Here is a 21257-nt window from a genome sequence, read left to right on the forward strand (position 1 = left end):
AAGATTCAAATGTTACTTTCTCAGTGACATTTTACCCTGACTACTTAAAGTAGAAATCCCACACTATGGTAAGGAAAGTCCTCCCTGTCTTCCTCCCATGCCTCATTTTTCTCTTTCGTCACCTACTAGCATCTAACATATAATGTATTTTATCTGTATGCTTTTCAAATGATTTATTTATGTGTTTATTGCTAGCTATGCTACATCAGAGACTGCTGTCTATTTAGTTCACTTTTCTTTCCCTCCTATAGTGCTTGGTTTATAATAGATCTTTAGTAAAAAATTGTTAAATTAATGAATACATTGGCCACCTTCATAATAACTATGCCTAGATTTTTCAGCTGTTTGAGTCAATAAAATACCCTCTTTTGAAATTTATTTGGTTTCATTTGGATTTCTGCCACTAGTATCTGAACAAGCCTGACCAAATTAAGATTTATTATCAGGTAGATGGAATCTAAATCCAAAGGATAGACAGGGATATCTCTGGGAGAGTCTGTAGAATATGAAGGAAAGAGTATCTAGGTCCCTAAAAACATCAAATTTTCTAGGCAGAGAGATAACAGTGTAGGAGCCTGGATAGGAGATCAGTATTACGGAAGCCAAAAGAAGAGAACATTTCAAGACTGAAAGCATGAAAAACAATGTCAGATTTTACCAAGAGGACAAGTAAAATTCAAGTTGGAGAAGCTGTTTAAATTTTCATCTTGTACCTTCTTGCTTAGCATGTGATTTTTTTTCTTTGAACATAATGTCTAGGGGCTACTTCTCATCTCTTTTATAAAATTAATTTTGCAATTTGTTTCCTGATTGCCTGCATTTTTTTCACACTGGGATTGAACCTCTTCAAGTAACTTCTGAGCCTTGTATCATTTTCCTTTAGATAATCCATTTGGATTGGAGCGCCAGTGGAATGGTACAGTTATAAAGACTAGAATCACTTCACCATAACCGAGCTTGCATTTTTTTCTATATATTCTTGGAGCCTGATCCGTGAATAAGAATCATTCACCCCAGACACTTACAACATCTTTGGGAGAGTTTCTTCCTTTAGTAATTTTAGAAACCATAGGGAACCAGTAAGGACTCTATAGATGAATATATGAATTAAAAGAAAGTAAAACCAGTGCAGAAAAACCACTTTATAATAGAAAGTGTTAGCTTTTAAAGATGAGCAGCTGGGATTTCCATATTGGCAATCAGAGCTAAGCCCCTGTGTAATAAAGCACTAATGCATTCTAAAGATTCCTTAAAAGTGTTTTATGGGGGGTTGTGCATGTTCTCTCCCTCTGTCTGGGAGTCTTCAGGTGCATAATTTCTAATAAAGATGACCATGGCTCACTTTCCCCATACCAGAGGGAATAGTTCTGCTGAATAAAGTTTCTCAGCTTATTCATCACTTCTCCTTGAGGACTCTGAATGAAGGTTGCACATGAAATCTTTCTATCCTTCCAAGTGATAAATTTTATGTTCCTTTATGTTCCCCAAAGATGGCATTAGGCTTTGAAAAGGACTCCTTTAAAACCTGATTCCACTGCAATCATAGGTCAGACTGAGAATGGGGTCCTGGACACCACTCCCCAGAGGTGACCACCAGAGTCCCTCCCACTCATTCAGAGATGAAGCCTGTCAGTAGGAAGGAAAAAATGCTTCCCTGTGGCCTGTTTCCACCTTGAGTCTTTTTTTGACAGAACAAAGATGGCCAGTTGGACCAAAGTTGAGGTCTTTTTTTATGTGCTGGGAACTTGAGTTCTCTGGGAATAGTGCCAAGACCACCAGACTCATTGACCTCACAACTTTTTACCATCACATCATCAGAGTGAATTCTAGTCCCTCTGGTCAATATTAGATTCTGACCAGTGTGAGTCAGGTGAAAGGTTACTAACTTAAAAATCACTTTGATTTTTTTTTCTCTCCTTTTGACCCCTTTCCATTGTCCTGGTAATTATCTTGTACTTATCACTCCTTAATGCAAGTTTGTATGTCACTATATACTGGATTCCAGGCTACTGGTTGACAAATGCCTGCTTATCTCTATATGGTTATAATTATTTAAGTTGAAAAGTTTTACACCTTATTTAAGAGGAGTTCGTTTACAGGGAAACTTTATGAATAAGAATAAAAAGTAACTTAAATAAAATTTGGCTCTCTATATATTTGTAAACAACATATCGGACAAGGGGTTAACATCCAAAATATAGAAAGAGCTCACATGCCTCAACACCCAAAAAGCAAATAACCTTATTAAAAAATGGGCAGAGGATATGAACAGACACTTCTCCAAAGAAGAAATTCAGATGACCAACAGGCACATTAAAAGATGCTCCACATCGCTAATCATCAGGGAAATGCAAATTAAAACCACAAGGAGATATCACCTCATACCAGTTAGGATGGCAAACATAGAAAAAACTAGGAACAACAAATGCTGGCGAGGATGTGGAGAATGGGGAACCTTCCTACACTGCTGGTGGGAATGTAAATTAGTTCAACCATCGTGGAAAGCATATGGAGGTTCCTCAAAAAACTAAAAATACAAATACCATATGACATGGAAATTCCATTCCTAGGCATTTACCCAAAGAAAACAACTCAGATTCAAAAAGACATCTGCACCCCTATGTTTATTGCAGCACTATTACAATAGCCAAGATATGGAAGCAACCTAAGTGTCCATCAGTGAATGAATGCACAAAGAAGATGTGGTATGTATACACAATGGAATACTATTCAGTCATAAGAAGAAAACAAATCCTACCATTTGCAACAGTGGAGAAGGAGATTGAGGGGTATTATGATTAGTACACATGGTGTGCATGTGGGTCATGGGGAAGACAGTGCAGCACAGAGAAGACAAGTTGTGAATCAGTGGCATCTTACTACACTGATGGACAGTGACTATAATGGGGTGTGGGGGATGGACTTGATAATATGGGTGAATGTAGTAACCACAATGTTTTTTATGTGAAATCTTCATAAGAGTGTATGTACATCAGTGATACCTTAATAAAAAAATAAAATAAAAAATAAAATCTGTCTCATGCTTCATGTACATAAGGAAATATTTCCACTCCTCCTTTGGGTCTTGCCTTTCTAGAAAATTAAAATTTAAATGGACACAGTGGCTTCACTGCCTCTACTAATTAAAGTAATGGTAATGGAGAATAATTATGCAGAATGGGAAAGTAAAATCAAGTTCAAGGACACAATAAATTCAATATATGGCACCCATGCCTGCATGAATAATGATATATCTCAAAATATCTTGGCAGCAGATATCATCAAATTATTCCTCAATATCTTATGAACTACTCTGCTTCCCTTTATGGGAAAAAAATACATTTTTTCTCCATTAAATGTGCATGCAAAATGGTCATCCTTCACAACCATGGATTTTCACTACAATTTTCATTATTATAGTCAACAAATACTGAGAACCTGTTTTGAGTTGGAAATACAGAAGAAAAAATAATTTATACTTTTCCTTTTACTGCATACTTCCCTGTAGTGGGGCTGGGCTAGACCCTGCTGTTGTATTAAAAGGCATTGAGAAGATATAGTGGGGGATCTGTTGAAGCTTTCAGATATTAAAGTCTAAATAAGTTAGAAATATTCAATTTTGAGCAGTATTACCTAAAGTAGTGGCCCAAAATACCTAATTCAACCCACAGTACAAAAATTTATTAATTCTTAAAAGAAATGTAAAATTTTTTTTTTGCCTGATGTTTACAAAGGTTCATGATGGGATTTCTGTTTGTTTGCTCGCTTTCTTTGATTTGTTTTATAGGTCAAAGTATGTGTTTGAGATGTTCCAGGTGGATCGGCTCTCCTCCTCCAGTCTTTGATTACTTTTCTGAAATGAGAATATGGTCTCCATATTATTATCAAACTTGGAGCAGAATCATCTTTGCACTGATAATACAGTTAGTCAGCAGAAGTCACATCCACCGAGGGGCCACTGTGGAGGAAGCCGGAAGGGTGCTCAGTAGGGGCTGAGGGAGCCTTGGCCCATCCTCCTCTTAGCCAAAGCTTTGACCTGATCCCAGACTGTGCTTTCTTCCCCAAAGAAACAGGCCATGGGAACACATTCTTTCCTTCCTACTGAAAGGCTCCATCTCTGAAAGAGTGGAATGTAAAACCTCTGGTAGTCACCTCAGCAGAAGTGGCTCCTCCCAGGCTTCTGGCTTCTTTTCCCAGCTGTACCATCAGGTCATGGAGTGACCGTCCATAGGTGAATTTCTCTGTGATGACACTCACCTGCAAGGAAGAGGTAAGATGCAGAGTTAATGTTCATCTCAAGCATCTTGCCTGAAAGATGTTACATGCTCTTTCAGAGAGAAAAGTTAGCACATGATGTCATTGCTTCCAACATATGCTCAGGTGTTAAAAAAGAAGAGGGGGTAACTAAAGCAGTACTATGTTCTTAGAGAATGTTGCTAGGCATTGAAGGAGGGTCACACAGATAAGCAGGTGGCAGGTTATTTTCCTACAACTTATGCATCATGTCACTCTGACAAGTGGAATTTAAAAGATATTTCCAGCATGGTGTGATGTACAGTGGAAATGTTTGAAGAAAGAACAGAAAGAACATGGAGAAGTGATGGGGGTCCTGGAAATATGGACTTGATTTGAACCCTTGGATGAAAATCCTCTTTTCTGGGTTGTATCCACGACTTGTGATATTACAGTGATGACATTTGCATTCTCCAGCCCAGGATCAGCTGGGGAGGAAGTAAGGGCTCAGTCCAACTGCTTTAGTGAGCACATAAACCATGACATCTCGTGGAAGATAAATCTAATTAAAGGACAGTAAACCCTAAGTCCATTTGCCTCTCAACATGCGAAACAGAATTCTGCACAACTGTGACATTTGCCTGAATTTAGAGAGGAAGTTTTTATCTATCTTCCTCTGCATCCTGGTTTTGGGTTGAAAGAAGTCATAATTTTCAGATGGTGATGTCAGATCCTTTCCCACAATAGAGATTAGACAATACCACAAACACAGATTTATGGTTTCATGGGAGAAATCTCCTGTTTTCAAACGTTCATCTTCAACAATGGCTACTGGCAGGGAAGAAGAGCCAGTCATGCATTAGACACAGGGTACTTTCTTGTCAGTGATGAACGATATGCGGACACAAGCACTGTCACTTCTGCTGTGCCCACTCCCACTTCAAACCTCCATTATTCTGCCATGTTTAAAAATGAGCTTTCATAAGATCAGCGCACCTAAGATGGATGACATCATAATGCATTTGTGCACAAGAGTTCTCTTAAGGGGATAAATGTTCATCACAGCTAGCAATAAAAATACAACAAATTACTTTGTATTTCTACCAAGGTGATTTCTATTTCAAGGTTGAAAAGGGTCTTTCTTAAAGTCTATATTCAATAGTTGAGGAAACTATTAAATTAAAACTCTCAAAACTAGAGCAAAACCATTACTTCCCTTTCTACCTCTGTAACAAGATAAGATTTGACTAAGACACTGAAACCCCTTCTATCTTTAAAATTACTCCATTATGTATGTTAAACTTGCCAGAAGTTACAGATTTGCTAATAGTATCAAGACACTGTGCTTAGTCATTTCAGAATAAATTGTTTATTTATTACTCTTATATAAAAAACTATTGTCTCCACTTCAGCATCTTATGGTGATTTAGTGCTTTTCATCTGTGTGTTTCTTTCTTTAAATACTATCTTGTTCCAAAAGGAACATAAGGGAATTTGTGAATATGTGTACAGTATAGTAAGATGGAATAAACGTATGATAAAACAAGGTAAAGTGAAAATAAGAGACAAAATTTAAGTGAGGGTAGCACAAACACTTTTGTAAAATTCACTCTATTTTCCAGACATGAATTAATGAGACAAAAACATTATTTGTCCTTTCAATTCCATTCTGTCATGATCACATGGTGGGGTTTTCCAGAGGTTATGTGACCATCTCTCCAATGGTGTGATCACTCTGAAGGCTAGTGGGACGTGTGCTTGTGTATGCTTGCCTTTTAAATTTTTTCATTTCAATGCCTGATATGGTATTAAAAGATTCAGCCCACATAAACAAAAGCACTTTGGGGCTACCTAGTCATTTTTAAGAACATAAAAGGGTCCTGAGAACTGCTGTTCTAAAATATGAACAATTGCTTTTACTTCCCTTACATTAATTAAAGCCTGACAATTTTCTCTCACAGACATTTAATATTAGTTATTCTATTTGATTATGGGCAAATGAACAACTTTCAGTTATTTATGATGGTATTATAATCATCAGGAGAGCAGTAAATCTAAATTGTTCTCTTATTTTGAGGCTATTGATTAAAGCTCCTTTGAGGAACTTATAAAAGCTATGAACCCTCTCAACCAAACAGAACCACAGACAAATTTTCACACATACTTCATAATGTTTTTAAACACCCTGACTTCTGTCTGTTGGTACCATAGAATCCTAAGAACTCCCACACAAGAACATAGAGGGAAACTCATATCCTGGTTTCCTGTAATTGACTGCTTTACAATACAGTTTTAAGGTAAATTTGGGTAGTAAAGTAAAGAGAAGCTTAATGAATAGTGGTTACCTTTTCTCCCCTCTGTCTTGTCATCTCTGTTTTTCCCCATGGTGTAAATTAAGGTAAATTATTTCTAGTAATACTGTAACTCATTCTATATTAGAAAGGAATATTGTTTCTGGTCATGTTGGTATATGGGCAGTTTTGCAGGCTCAGCTTTTCTTACTTAGATCCTAAAAATAATAACCTCAATTACATAACATAAATTTACTTTTTTGGAATATTCTGATCTCAAAAATAGAAATACTAAAGTCTCACAGATTTTAAGAACTTGGCTGCAGTCAGCTAGGTGAGCTGATATAGGCCTGTAGAGACTCTCATGAGGATGTTTTAGTTCCAACTATGGCTTCTGAATTCACTAAAATGTATTTATTGAGTGCCTCCCATATGCACAGACCTAGGCACTATAAGGGTTATTTGATTCCAGAATGACATTTGGCTGAGACTCAACTAATTTAGAGGACATAATTCATAATGTGGACATTAAATATGTGGGAGATGGTGTAACATGATCAAGCAAAATGATTCAAAAGATTGTTTCTAAATTCAGAAATCTTGGTGGATGTAACATTTACTGTCTGGCTGGCTTGAGCAAATATTTTAATCCAGTCTATCGAATTGGCATAAAGACAGTACCTGAGACATAAGGTTATTGTGAGAACTACATTTAGTAATGCATATAAAGTACAGAGAAAAGTGTGTGTCATATAACAAGTGCTCAGTAAATGTTATTACAGAAAGTGCTGTGGGATGTGATGCAATGAAAAATGCAATATGAATTTGGAGAAGAAAAGGATCACCAGGGGTCAGGAAGGTCTAAGGGAGAGTTCATGAAGGAGGTAAGACTTCAGCTGTGAGGCAATTTAAGTGGAGTGGGGAGTTATAAAGTTCTCGAGCACCATAAATTTAAAGTCTATTGGAGGAGAGAGTATCAGCCCCAATATGTATAAGCACAAGTGTCAGAAACATGGAAAGAATGCTCAGGTCTCTAGAGATGCACATAGAAGTGCTAAAACACAGGCAAGTGAAAAGGATAAAGAGTGGGCGTGAGTTATTAAAATGATTGGAATGGAGCTAAGTATACTGCACTTCTTATGGGACCAGATTGTTTCATTCATCCCTCCCAAATTAAATTTCACTTTTCTCAAAGGAATCTTTTGTGGCTAATGGTTCCAAAGGGAGGATTTGTCTTTTATTTCTGGGGAAAATGCACCTTATACACACAGAAAATACATACACGCCCACACCCCAAAAACAAAGCAACAAAATTCGAAGTTTATGTGCTTTATAAGGCACTTGTGCTTTCAACATATCTTCATTGAAAGAATTTAAAAAATAAAAGACTATGGAAGGAATTTTGGAAAGGACTCACAAGTCTACATTAATGGAAACAGATATTTCTACAGAAAAATTTCTATTTTTGCTGATTTTTTAAATGGCCATGATGATATATCCTGGTTTTGTTAGTGCACACTTCCTGATTGAGAACCCCCATTACTCTAATTAAAATAGCACCACCTGGTTTTAATACTGCACAATAAGTCTTCTGCCGCTTAATCCCAGGGCTGCAGCCACAGTCACAGTCTGGGCCATGCAGAGGTCATGCGGTGCTAGTTCACTTGCAACATTTTATGGATTAGCTGGTGGAAGAGCCTAAGGGGCAGTAGTGCTGGAGATTGAAAAAAAAAAAAAAGGTAGCGAATCCAGAATAAAGAACAAGATTCTAGAGTTGTGTACATATATGCCAGTTGTGTACGTATGTCCTTCACTCAAAATGGAGGCCTTCAGTTCTAGAGAGACGACCTTTTTGAAGAGACGCCATTTGATGGACTGCTGTGAGTTAAGTGTTTACATAGGGACTATATCTAAGCAAAAGGACTGAAGGAAGGGTGAGTTTCATGGGAACAACCTTGGTGAGTTCAAGAAATAGAAAAAAAATCTTGGCTGGAGTGGAGCCATGTGTCGTTGGATTTAGGGGCTATTCTGAGAGTGATGGGAGACTGGACTTTTGTAGCAGAGCCATGTGTGACGTTTTTTATTTTAATGGCAGTACAACAACAAAAAAGTGCCATCTCAATTAAAAAAAAATAGTAACTGATACTCAGAAATGTCAGGGAGTGGTGGGATGTGAAAAGAGTTTAAGAAAACTCCAGCCCCTCTCAGTCAATGGTTGATGGACAGAGATGCAGGCCCAGCATTTTCCTATAGTTCAGGACTTTTGTTTTGTTTCATTTTTCAGGAGGTCTAGAAATCCAGTTTTTTATATAGGAACTTTCAATGTTCTGAATGTTAGCAAATAATACAACTTTTCCTAAAATCGGTGTACAAGACAGCACACTAAATACAAGTGTTTAGGAGACAATTAATCACGTTTGGAAGACAGATGAAGCTCTGGCCTTGATAATTTACCATCTTTATGATGTTACACCTTGTCTTACAGACTGTGAAGGAGAGCAGTGAAAGGGAAAAGAAGATTAACATTTATATACCTCATCAGGTATCAGTCAAGGTCTTGGCAGGGAACAGATGGCAGACGGAGGCAAGTCACTGAGAGACTGATGAGGTCATGTGTGTAATGGCTTAGGCAGGTGTAGGGATATGCAACAAGCGATGTTGAAGCCCTTGGGGTGGGGAGCAGCAGGAGTGGCGTTGCTGCGCTGCAAGGAATCATTCCTGAAACCTGGAGAGGAGCTGGGAAAGGGTGTGCATCCCCGTCTGCAGCCTTGGGTGGGGAATACAGCCACCAGCGGACTGTGCCAGGTCAGGGCAAGAGCCGAGGGGAGACAGATTTCGAGCCCTCTGTCCTCACTTTCAGGGCTTCCTCAGGTGTCTCCCTTGGCCTAACCCGGCAAGGAGCTAGAGGCTTCGGGAGCCCCTCATGCGGCTGATACCAGCCAATCTTCTGGAACACAGGAGGACAAAGGGAAACCATCCAGCAAGTCGGGTACCTTTTTTTAAAGTGATTTTAAAATACATCACAACTTAATAATTATAGCACAACAATCAAATAATAACATTTTTTACAACTTAGGGTACCTTTATGGAAACCAGTTTAAACTAAAAGTTGTGTGTGGGGGGAGGGGTTTAACTGCCAAATATGGTCATTATACATATTTTTTTTAATCTAACTCTGATAGTTGAATTTGTTGCTTTTTCAAGGAAGAAGTGCTTCTCGAGAGTACTTTCATAGTCAGCTGAAAATTACTCATCAAACACAGGGCTTTTGGGAAAACAAAATCTAGAATCACAATCAGCCTCACTCTCTTCTTTCAGGACCCAAATCTAACGTGTGAATGGATGGATGGACAGATGGATGCCATTAGTGAAAAATTGTTTATAACATTAGAAATCACCATTCCTCCAAAAACTGACAAATTCTCTAGGCCACATGAGGCAAAGAAACAAGAAATATATGAAAAAGTATACATGAAAGAACTTGGCCCACAGGTGTAAAATTGAAGCAGATTTGTCATAGTTTGGGCAAATCTCCACCTCCCTGCCTCTAAGCCCCAGTCTGGTGATACTGGCAAGTCATTTTCAATCTGGATTTGTTCCCCTGACAGAATCATTAGACATTTCTTTAATGTATGCAGTCAAAGAGTGATTTATACACTTCTGTCATTTTTAGTAATTCTGTGTGCACAGTAATTCTGTGGTCCCTCCTTATCCACGGGCGATACATTCTAAGACTCCCCACAGGGGGTGCCTGAAACTGCAGACAGTACCTAACCCTATATATATGATGTTCTTCCCTATATACATGCCTTTGACAAAGTTTAGTTTATAAATTAGGCACAGGAAGAGATAACAACAGTAACTAATAATCAAATAGAACAATTACAGCAATGTTCTGTAATAAAAGTTACATGAGTGGGAGCTCTCTTTCTCTCTCAAAACATCTCATTGTATTGTACTCAACCTTCTTCTTGTGATGATGTGAGATAAGATGCCTGCACGATGAGATGAAGTGGGTGAGTGATGTAGGCACTGTTGACGTAGCGTTCGGCTACTGTTGACCTTCTGACAATATATCAGAAGGAGGATCGTCTACTTCCTGACTGGTTGACGGAGGATAGCTGAAACCACAGGAAGAGAAACCACAGAAAAGCAGGGACTGCTGTATTACATAAACAGAGATAATATTTTGGGAAGGCACAGAAGACAGAGTACAAGTTGAGTGGACTCTTAAACTGACTTTTTAAAAAGTAACATTTTCTAATAAATGGTGATTAATTTTCTGCTCTGAACTGTGTTATCAAAGCAGAATGTGAAGTGGGGTGGAATTGAGATCCAGTTACTGTTTTACTGTGTTAACCATACCAAAGGTAATTCCCTGATACATACTGCCCCAAATTCTGCTTTGAAAAACCCCATGCCTGCTTTCCACTTATGTGAATTTTTGAATTTTTAAATTCTCAGTTGTCCACGTATCAAATGGCATAGCGTTTATTTGTAAACTTTATAAACTGTTACATACCTATAAGCTGTTCTTGTTAATATTATCCAAACTACTAACTAGATGGATTTGCCCCCTGAAAAGAAATCAGGAAGAGTATCTGCTGGGGAGAGAATGATATATTCTTAGCCTTAATTCCAGCACTAACTGCTGTGATTGGGAGAAAATAAGGAAACAGCTTTAGGAAGTACTCAGCAAATCTTGGAGTGAAGAGTTACAAGAGATAACCTTTGCATCAGCTCTGATACTAATGAACTCTGTGACGGTAGGCAAGGCACAGAATCCCCATAATCCTAAAAGGCATGGTTGTTTATCCCAGTGGAGGCAGTACAGGCTACGGAGAAGAGTGCAAGATCTGGATTCAGAGAGTCAGGGTCTCGAATCCTTGCTCCACCCCTCCTGGCTGAGATGATGTGAAGATGCCACTAAGTCAGCACCTGGTCCATAGTAAGCACTCAAAAGAGACAAGGCAAGCATTTTGTAAGGAATAAAGTACAAAGTGTAGTGAGCCACTTGATGGCGTTCTAAGGCAAAGTAAAGTGTGCTGTATAATAGCAATGATTGTTATCGTGTCTATATCCTCTGGGAGGGTCTTTATAAGCCTTCTTCTTTGTCAGCTGACAATGAGGTAAGAGTTGGATTCTTCCTATGATGACCTGAAGAATCAGGCAGGAATGCTGGACTAGCACAATATTCTGTTTGGACAGCCCCTAAATCATTAGGTTTTCTGTGAAGCCCCAACCCCAACAGCTGATTTTCACCCAACCAGTCCTCTTTAAGTGTTCTCTTTGACTTATCTCTAAGCTACCAAAACAAAACTTTTTCCAAGGAAAGTTCCCATATCCCTTGCTTCCTAAACATTTTCTTGAATGGACTCTGCCTGTCCTTTCTTCCAGAGGACCGACCTCTTCATTCTGTCCTCGTCTTTAATACTGAGTAGGTTTCTCTGAGGTTTTTTACTATTAAATAACAGATACCCATTCTCTTCTGTAACCTTAAAACAGTGTTTTGAGCAACATCATTAAAAAATAAGTCTTAACTGCTTTCAAGTTATCTTTACCTCCTTTATTTTAAGGAAAGTTTTTCCACAGCATCTTCACATTTCTCCATAGCTAACATTGATTTTTTAAATTAAGGTATCACTGGTATACACTCTTATGAAGGTTTCACATGAAAAACAATGGGGTTACTACATTCACCCATATTATCAAGGCCCCATTGAAGTCACTGTTCATCAGTGTAGTAAGATGCCACAGAGTCACGACTTGTCTTCTCTGTGCTACACTGTCTTCCCCGTGACCCCCCCACACACAATGTGTGCCAATCATAATACCCCTTAATCCCCTTCTCTCTCCCTCCCCACCCACCCTCACCCACCCCTCCCCTTTGGTAACCACTTCTCCCTTCTTGGAGTCTGGGAGTCTGCTGTTGTTTTGTTCCTTCAGTTTTGCTTCATTGGCTAACATTGATTTTTAACAGTCCTCAACTGAAGCCCATTGTGTATTGAGGAGTTTACTCCCCATAGAGAATTCTAGGTTCCATGAAACTTGTAAAAATAAGTTTTGCTCTGTATTCCTTTCAGGCATTATAAAAGGCAGCATCGCTATATTTGGATCTTGGAAAGTTATAAGACATGGATGTGTGTTAAATAGCTTGAATGTTACTGTGAAATTTCCACAAACAGCGCTCAGCCTTACTGTTATCCATATAAGCTTTACATGCAACATACAACTGGGCACAGAATGCATGGCTATTGGAACAGACAAGAACATAGCAGGAAGGAGCAATAGGCAAGGTAGGAAAAGAAATGCAAGATAAAGTGATCTCAATTTCAAAGTGTGCCTGAAAAGCTTAAGTAGGTCTTAGAATATTTTACATGCACTAGCTGATCTGATGTTCTCCATCTGTTACCAGGCTCTGGAAGCTGAGTGGCCATTAAATACAGAATGATGATTGGTGTGGCAGGTGCAGTGGAGGGGGAAGGTGTGGAGCAAATAAAACAAGTCCATGGCATCTATAAGAAATGCTGACCCCCAGGAAATTTTAAAAGGTTGTGCACTATTATATTCATGACGTATGTGTGAGAGGTATGAGGCAAGTGTACTTCTCATGAAAGTACTTCAATTACTTACATATTGTTATTTCTTTAGAATTCCCAGATACTACACTACACAATTACTTAAACTCAAAGAGAAATGTGACTCGCTTTGACAAATTGCTCTTTAATGCAATTCATTGGCCCAATGTCAACACGAGTTTTGTGTGAGCTACAACCTTTGCTAAAATAATTTTCTAAACCTACTGCTGTGAGTCAAACTATTTTCTTCCTGTGAGTTTTCTTTGACACCCTTTGACATCTGTATTATATTGAAGCTTCTTATTAGCACCTTTTAGGATTGCCAGCATTCCACTTGATGCATCCTTCTTACACTCTTACTTGAATCTTTCTCTACTCAGACTGTGCACTGGCCCCTGTTTATTCTCTTTTCTACCTCTTCCTGCCACGCCCACATTCTTTCATTTGTCTGTAACTGTATCTCTTGGGACATTACAATAGGTTCTCTCTTTTCCTTGATGCAATCCCTCCTTCATATAATTTTTTCTTAAGCCCTCAAGATGGCTGATGAGAATTTACAAAGGGCAATTTATTAAAGAATAGTCAGTATTCTACTAAGGGCAATTCATTCTTCATATATTCAAAGCAAGGGCACTGTATAGGAAGGAGGGTTTTTTTAACCATTCTTTTCTTATCAACAGTTTCTCTATGTCCTTAATCCTCATGCTAGGCTAGAGGGAATCCACTCTTTCTTTCACAGTCTTCATCAAGTCTAACAACAGCAGATCCAATTAGTTCTACCTCTAGCATACCCTAAGTCCAATGATACCTCATGGCCTCTGCCTTTCCTCGCTGATCTGAGCCACCAGCAATTCTTGCCTGGATGCTCTAGTCTCTTCTACACAGCAGCCTGGCTGACCCTTTGGAAACATGTCAGCTCATGCTACTCAAAAGCTATCACCAGCTCCATATTTCTTTCAAAATAAAAATACGATGCTCAAGAAGGTTCTACACATCTGATCCAACTCCTTCTCTGACCTCATCTCCTATCTCTCTCCCCTCACCCGTCCCACCCTTGTCTCCCCCTCACCTTCTTCCCATTGTCACATGTTAGCCCGGACTCTGCTTCCTGTGCCACTATTTCTTCACATCTTTCCATTGTCAAACCCTCACTTCACTCAGGTTTCTACTAATACTTGCCTGCTCCAGGAGACCTTTCCTGACTACAGAATCTAAAATAGCACTATTCATCTCCCTCTATTCCTTTGACCTGCTTCAGTTTTCTTCATAGGGCTCATCCCTGTCTCCTGTAGTATTTATATAATAGTTATTTAGTTATTTTCTGCCTCCTAGCTATTGAGCTAAAAAACGACTGGAATGTAAATACAATGAAGGATAAACTCTACTGGTTTGGTTTTCTGCTTTTACCCACTGTACCTACTACCACATATATAACTCTATTTTGTAAATGTGGTAACATCTTTGGCTTAATCTTGTGTGTCCTAAAAATTCACTGAACTTTATTAGAAATGAAATCTCTCATTCTAAGGAAACAATGTCCAGACTACAGCTGCTGGTGGAGTCCCACTTCACCCAGGCATCAAGAACCCCTCTGGCTTGAGACAGAGCAGAATATGGAATAAGGGTGGCAAACTTTTTCCTTTAATTTGAGAATTTTGAATTTTGATTTCTCATTATTCTGAAGAAGACTATAACAGGTATAGACTTTAATTTCTTTGGAATTGAACATTTTTTTTACTTTAAAATGCAAGGGATTTAAATTTTGTATTTTGACTTTGTACATGTATACAATGGAACGTTACTCAGCAATAAAAAAGAAAAAGAATGAAATTCCTAGGGACTTCTTAATGGTAGAGGGTTTATATTCAAAAGTGGGCCATCTCTGTATCATTGGAACTTTATGACTTAAGTGTTTTTGTATATTTTATTATCAGGTACCCAATGTGTCAGTTAATCTGACTGCAGGACCTCTACTAGACTGTGTTAGATAATATGATGGATGTAATTTGGGAGGATAAAAAGAAAAAAGAGTTATTTTCCAATTCTGATTATAGTGTATTCTTGGAGTCAATTGAATTAATGAACTATTTTCATCCATTTGGCAATCTTCAGGTACTAAAATCTAAATTGTCCACCCTTGTCCTAAGAGGATCCATAAAAGAGGAATTGGCATTAAGGGAATGACCTCATCAGTTAATGCTCTACTAGACAGACAGTTGCTTAGGTTTTGGCTAAAACCCGTATCTTCACCATAAACAAGTAGTGATGTGCAATGGATTAAAAATATGAAGATCTGGGGAATGATACGGGCTTCTTTTCTAATTCTCAATGTTAGTTTAATGTGGAGTATATCATAATCTTTGTCTCACTCCATCTTCACCCCATTCATTCCTTTCATGTTGTATAAATTATCCAGTTTTGGAGAATTTCAGATGAGATTCTTGAATGAGAAATTCATGATTCTGTCCCTTTCCCCACCCTTATTCTTCAGCACTAACTGCCAGAAAAAAGCATTTCATTGTCTTTTTACCCATCTACTTTGTGAATTTTACAGGATGGCTCCCACAGGTAGAACTGATGTTATCTGGTTTTGCCCAAGAAGGGGTTTTGAATCTGTGTCTTTCTGGCATCTTACCCACAGATGAACATCACATTGTCTGCTTTATCAACCATAGGGCAAATTGTCATCTGTCTTTCTTCTTAAACTTTTTCTTATGACCAGAATATGTGGGTAGAGAAAGGTGTAATTAACTGACCCACACCCTCAAATCCTAAAACTAAAGTAAGGCATTTTGTTATGACAATTAAGAGTTAGGACAATTTGTCATGTCTCAGAGCATCCCACTGAACTCAGTGGAGAAGAAAAATACCACCCATATGATTGTCTAAAAATACACTGTATCTAGGACATATAACTGTCCTCAATTTGAGGAAATGAATAACTATGTAAGAGAACACTTCAGTGACTAAGTAGAATAACACGGGAATTATGTTAGCAGTGCTTGAAGTATCTTCATCTCTATCCTCTGGCCACGGGACCCCTTCAGCTCTGACCTCTGGCTTTGGTTCTGTTTTAGCTTCACTAAGTTGCCATAGCTATACTTATTCCATTCCACTATGTCACAGAATGTTGATTTTCCACATTTCTAGCCTATTGACATCTCTAATACAACATGGGCTCTTACAAACACTCCTGGTCTCATAATTGATGAACACTGTTTGTCAAACACTTCTGACTTCTCTGTGTTCAGGAAGCAGAGGAAAGACCTTCCTAGGAAGTGGATCTGAGTTCTTGCAGGGCCAGGTAACTCCCTCTGTATTCATATAGAAATAAAGATATTTTGTAGCCTTTTAGCACTGCAGGGGAATGAACATATCTAAGCATGTTGCCATCTCCAGTTTTGAAAATTTTACCCTGGAGAGAAGACAATAGGAAATATGGTAGGTGGCTTCAAGGATTTTGAAGAAGTTTGGGAAGAGCCCCTCCACAAGGTGTCCCAGAAGGCAAAGTAAGAATAAATGGGTGGAAAGACCAAGCGGAATACTTTAGCTTCATGAAAATATAACTTTCTAACAATTATAGCGGTCCTGGCATGAAATCGACTGCCTTCAGTAATAGTACACTGCCCAGGATCATTTTAGTGATGTCATCCAAGGATATTGACTCAGACTGTAAAGTCAGACCAAATCTAGTCGAACTCAGAATCTATGATTCTATGAAAGTTTTCCCATAAGCAAAACACAAGGAAATTTGAATTCTACTTTTGGAGGAGAAAAAATTTAATATATTTTATCTTATTACACATTTTCCCTAAATTACCAAGTCAATAGCTGCAAATATATTCTGCTACAAAGCTTTCTGTAAGAAATATCTCTATAAGAAAATACATCTCATTAACATTTCCTGTAAATAAATTACTTCAAATAATAATTTTTGAAGGGATGTACATAAGAGAAATAATGCAGAAACCAGATTGTAAATGTAATTGCTATATAGGAAATGTTTGACTGAAATGTTCCATTTTCACGTTGCCAAGCTTCTCTTCAGAAACCTGTTTGTGTAGATTTTGGTTCTTGGCTAGATTAGCTTGTAATTTTTGTTTTAGCAGACATGTGGGGAAAATGTAAACCTTAATTATCCTGGTAAAAGTGTGTGGGAACCTGAAATTCTTCGTAGACATGCAGGCTCAAATTCAATTTCTACTGGGAGAACTTGAATTTGATACTGCAGATGGGATTTAAGTAAAAGAAAATTAAGGAGTGACATGCAGCCTATAAATGAAAATGTCAAAAGTAACAACTATAAGATGACTTCTTTTGCTTTACACTCTAGACTTATTTAGAACTGAGTAAAGTAAAAACAAGTAATAAAATAGTTTTAAAAGAATTTAGAATCTATTGTTTCTATAGATTACCAATGTGTAGATTTTACAAGTTATTCCATTTATATCTTTTAACCTCAATGGCTGCAGAAAACAGAAACTATATCTTTGGCAAGAAAAACATCTGTTGCAGAGAGAGGTTGGTGTAGAAAAATCAGATGGTGCCATTGGCCGCTTAAAAGCTTATCATGAGCAATGGAACCTTACACTCCTACCTGTCTTGGAAGTCCACTTCATGAGACCTCCTCATATAAAGATTATTTTAGGACCTCAAAAATATAAAATAAATATTTTGAGGCCAAGTAGTGACCTCATACTGAACTCAAGTGCATAGTAAATACTGTGATAGCAAAGGCCATGTACAACTTCCATTTAGGTTGTGCAGCCTCCAGCTTCAAATATGAGGGGCCAGTTTGTGCTTCAGACATATGATCTGAGTGTTACCAAAACCTGGGTACTTGACGGTTTTCTCCATTGTCTTGCTGTGCTTCAGTGCAGGACAGATATAGCTCAAGTCTCTATCATCAGCTTACCCTAGTATTCTGCAGAGCATGTAAAGAATAAATGTATTTATCAGTCTAATTCTATCAAATATAGGGAATGCCAAAGCCTTCAAAAACCATGACTTGTTAGCATTGTTTCCCACATATTTTGGAGGTCTTAAAATTTTTTGCAGTTTATGAGAATTCTGCCCTGTGATATTTGCAATTAAAGGATAATCTTTAGAAAATAAAATATATTCAGGTCAGGAATCACATACAATCAGGACAGTTGCAATTTCATTCTTTTAGAATCTGAATAGACTGTTTCCTTATTATACTGTTCTTACTAATTATAAGTGAAATTAAATTTTTGAAAAATGTAACAAGTAGTTTGAGGAAAACAAGTATGGTTTTTGTAAAGGCCTTGATAAAAGACCGGCAATTATTTTGAAATTATGTGGAATATATGCACTGCTTTAAAATTTTTTTTTTTTTGTCTTCAAAAAAATGGCCTTCAATTGAGCAGTACAAGTAGTGTTTCAAACTGAAAGGTGCTTCTGTGTTGCAAATTAACTATTACTCCATGCTTTCATTTCCTATTTAACAACTCTTTTCATGTTTTGGAGCCTGTTGTACACCATGGTATATGGGGAGTATTTTGTTAGACTATAACTATGATTACAAATTTTTATAGGCAATCACCAATCGGAAAGAAACTGAGCCTCTGGCAGCACCTAAACCCTAGGAATGTGACATGGTATTCATCAATAATTGTCACTGTGTGCTTTTTTTTTTGGTAACAGCATTTTCACAAGTGTGTACATTATTTACATAAACAAGTTGCATAATGGAAACACACTGATTGTACTACATTTGTCATCCTTTCTAATCCTCCCAGTTCTCTTTTTCTTTTTCTCTTTCTGTGACCTATATTTTTATCACATTCCTTATTTTAGCCATTCTGCTGAGACCCAAACCCCATTTTCCACCATGCTATAATGCATTAAATACACAGATTCACAGTCTGTTGGTGATCTTTTCCACAGAGGTGATCATATTTTCTGACACACGTGGAGTCTGGCTTTGGAGGAATAGGTGGCATCTTTCCATACTTTACAAGACAGGCCCTTTGCGCAGTCACACCGCTGGAATATTTCCAGCCCATGAGAGCCCTTCCTGCGCTGTTTGGTGCAGACTTCCCCCTGATGGAGCACTGGCTTGCAGATTTTGGTCCAGAAGTGACGAGCACAACAAAACCCTTCAATGCAGTCTGATGATCGCAGGCAGGGGTCTCCTTCATGCCCTGCAGAGATGTTGGCCAGAAGTTATTACCATAACACTCTAGAAAAAAACTCCTTTACAATCAGAAGCACATAAAATATTTTTGTTTATACTATCTTCCATGACATTAGCATTTGTAATGAAAAGTCTTGGATTCATATAAATTGGCTCCCCATCTAATCTCATAAATCCATTAGGACCTATGTCCATTATTTGCTGTCTGAACATGAAGCTTAACAAATGGCTGGAACTGTGCTTCATCTTCTCTTTATTTTGGCATCGTCTGCTTTCAGGTATTTCTTTGTTATGTTTCTTAATAGATGAATGAAAAATAAATAAAGATAAATACTTTCAAATTAATTAACTCAATATCTTCTTGGAAGGTGTAAACAAACTCTGAATGAAGGAGAAGTCTGGAATTCTCAGGGACTCCTAAGACCATGTACCAGCTAGAGTCTAGCTGGAAAAACAGAAACTCTGGGTATTCAGAACAGAGGATATTTAATGCAGAGAACTGGACCCACAGGTAGTGGCAGGGCTAAGAAGCACCACAGGATGGTAAAGCAACAACGCAGGAAGCCTGTACCGCATTTAGGTTGGCGGACCCAGAGGAGCGGTGATGTCAGATTCTAGGGACGGGAATCCCTGGTTGGGCCTGGAATCCCACCAGGCTCGCCTGGCAGGAGCTGAAGCCCCAGGGAGATCCAGCTTTGCCAGAACACTACCAGAAGCCTGGAGAATAGGCCTGCTGTTTTCTTTCTCTGCCTCTCTGTCTCCCACCACAGCCAAAGCCACGTGGCCAAAGCCACCTGACAGGAGTCTGGGAAACTCGGTCTGTAAGGGGCTGACACAGAGTGGAGCAGAGAGAGGGCAGACAGCCCCAGGGTCAGGCAGGAGCGCATCACAGAAAACAAGCACATCTGGATATTTAATTTAGAAAAAAAGATTAAGTCAACAAAGAGCATCCACACATCATAGTTGGGTTGATGTGTAACCTGTATAAAGAAAAGGTCAGCAAATTTCTCTGTAACATGCCAGATTATAAATATTTCAGTCGTTCAGGCCATATGATCGGTGTCACAACTCCTCAATTCTGCTGCTGTATTGCCAAAGCCACCACAGATAATGCCTATGACTGGGATAGCCTGTGACTCAATAAAACAGTATTTATATAAACAGGGAGAAGGACAGATCAAGCCCAGAGGCCTTAGTGTGCCAAGCCTGGTCTGGAGGGTTGGCTGTCACTCCAGACATAACTGGCCCACTGTGTGATATGGACACATGCACTACTCAGTGATGTGAGTTCCTCCTAGTTGCCATAAAAAATTACACACATAATTATATAAAAATAATTAGTAAGTTTGAAACCATACTGTGACATAAGTATTGGAATAAAGAGGGATACTCATGTAATAACAAATGCATGTAAATTTGGTGGAATGGAAAAGGAGATACGGTCAGAGACTTAGGCCTTCAGGAGTGTAGACAAAGGATAACTGAAGAGGAATTGTCAATCTCTTTAGCACTAGCCCTGTGACCATTCATATTCTAGGTCAGACTAGTAGGTCAGCTATTCTACAGGATCCTAGCTCTGGAGAACATGGAAATGTGGGAAAATGGTTTTGTGGTCAAGACTGGGAATACAGTGTTTAAAAGAGTCAACTGATTTTCCTCGTTGCTGAACTTCTCAGAGCCTTCAAGGTACCAATGTTTATTATAAAGTTCCAAAAGTGGAGAGAGAGGCATTATTACACAGCTCTTGAACACAGGGTACTTTAATTCACAGAACATCTTGAAAGAGTCGTACTCTTCAGAATGCACTTGTGAAAAGTCCCCTTTAAAACTGGAGGGGTTTCATGCTTTCCAAATTGTATTGTTCATAATTAGGTCCAACAATTTCATACTTTGAAGTTTTACTATTAGTGATTAGGCTTCGAAAGGGATTGAAGGGCCATACATAATCCACTAGAAACCAATTACTTTTGGTAAATTGGCTTATGAATAGTAGCA

At 38.3% G+C, this 21257-nt stretch overlaps 1 protein-coding gene across 1 annotated transcript in view; it reads right to left on the bottom strand.

Annotated features, from left to right (window-relative positions):
• Nucleotides 1–18470: 18470 nt before the first annotated feature.
• DKK2 (dickkopf WNT signaling pathway inhibitor 2) overlaps nt 18471–21257 on the bottom strand; it is a 98709-nt gene continuing 95922 nt past the window's right edge. The window contains exon 4 of the mRNA XM_036920940.2: nt 18471–19269. Within this exon, the coding sequence (XP_036776835.1) occupies nt 19019–19269 (251 nt within the window). The 3' untranslated portion in view covers nt 18471–19018. The remainder of the gene's footprint in view (nt 19270–21257) is intronic.

The sequence above is a fragment of the Manis pentadactyla genome, chromosome 5 (genome assembly GCF_030020395.1).
Source record: "Manis pentadactyla isolate mManPen7 chromosome 5, mManPen7.hap1, whole genome shotgun sequence".
Lineage (NCBI taxonomy): Eukaryota > Metazoa > Chordata > Mammalia > Pholidota > Manidae > Manis > Manis pentadactyla.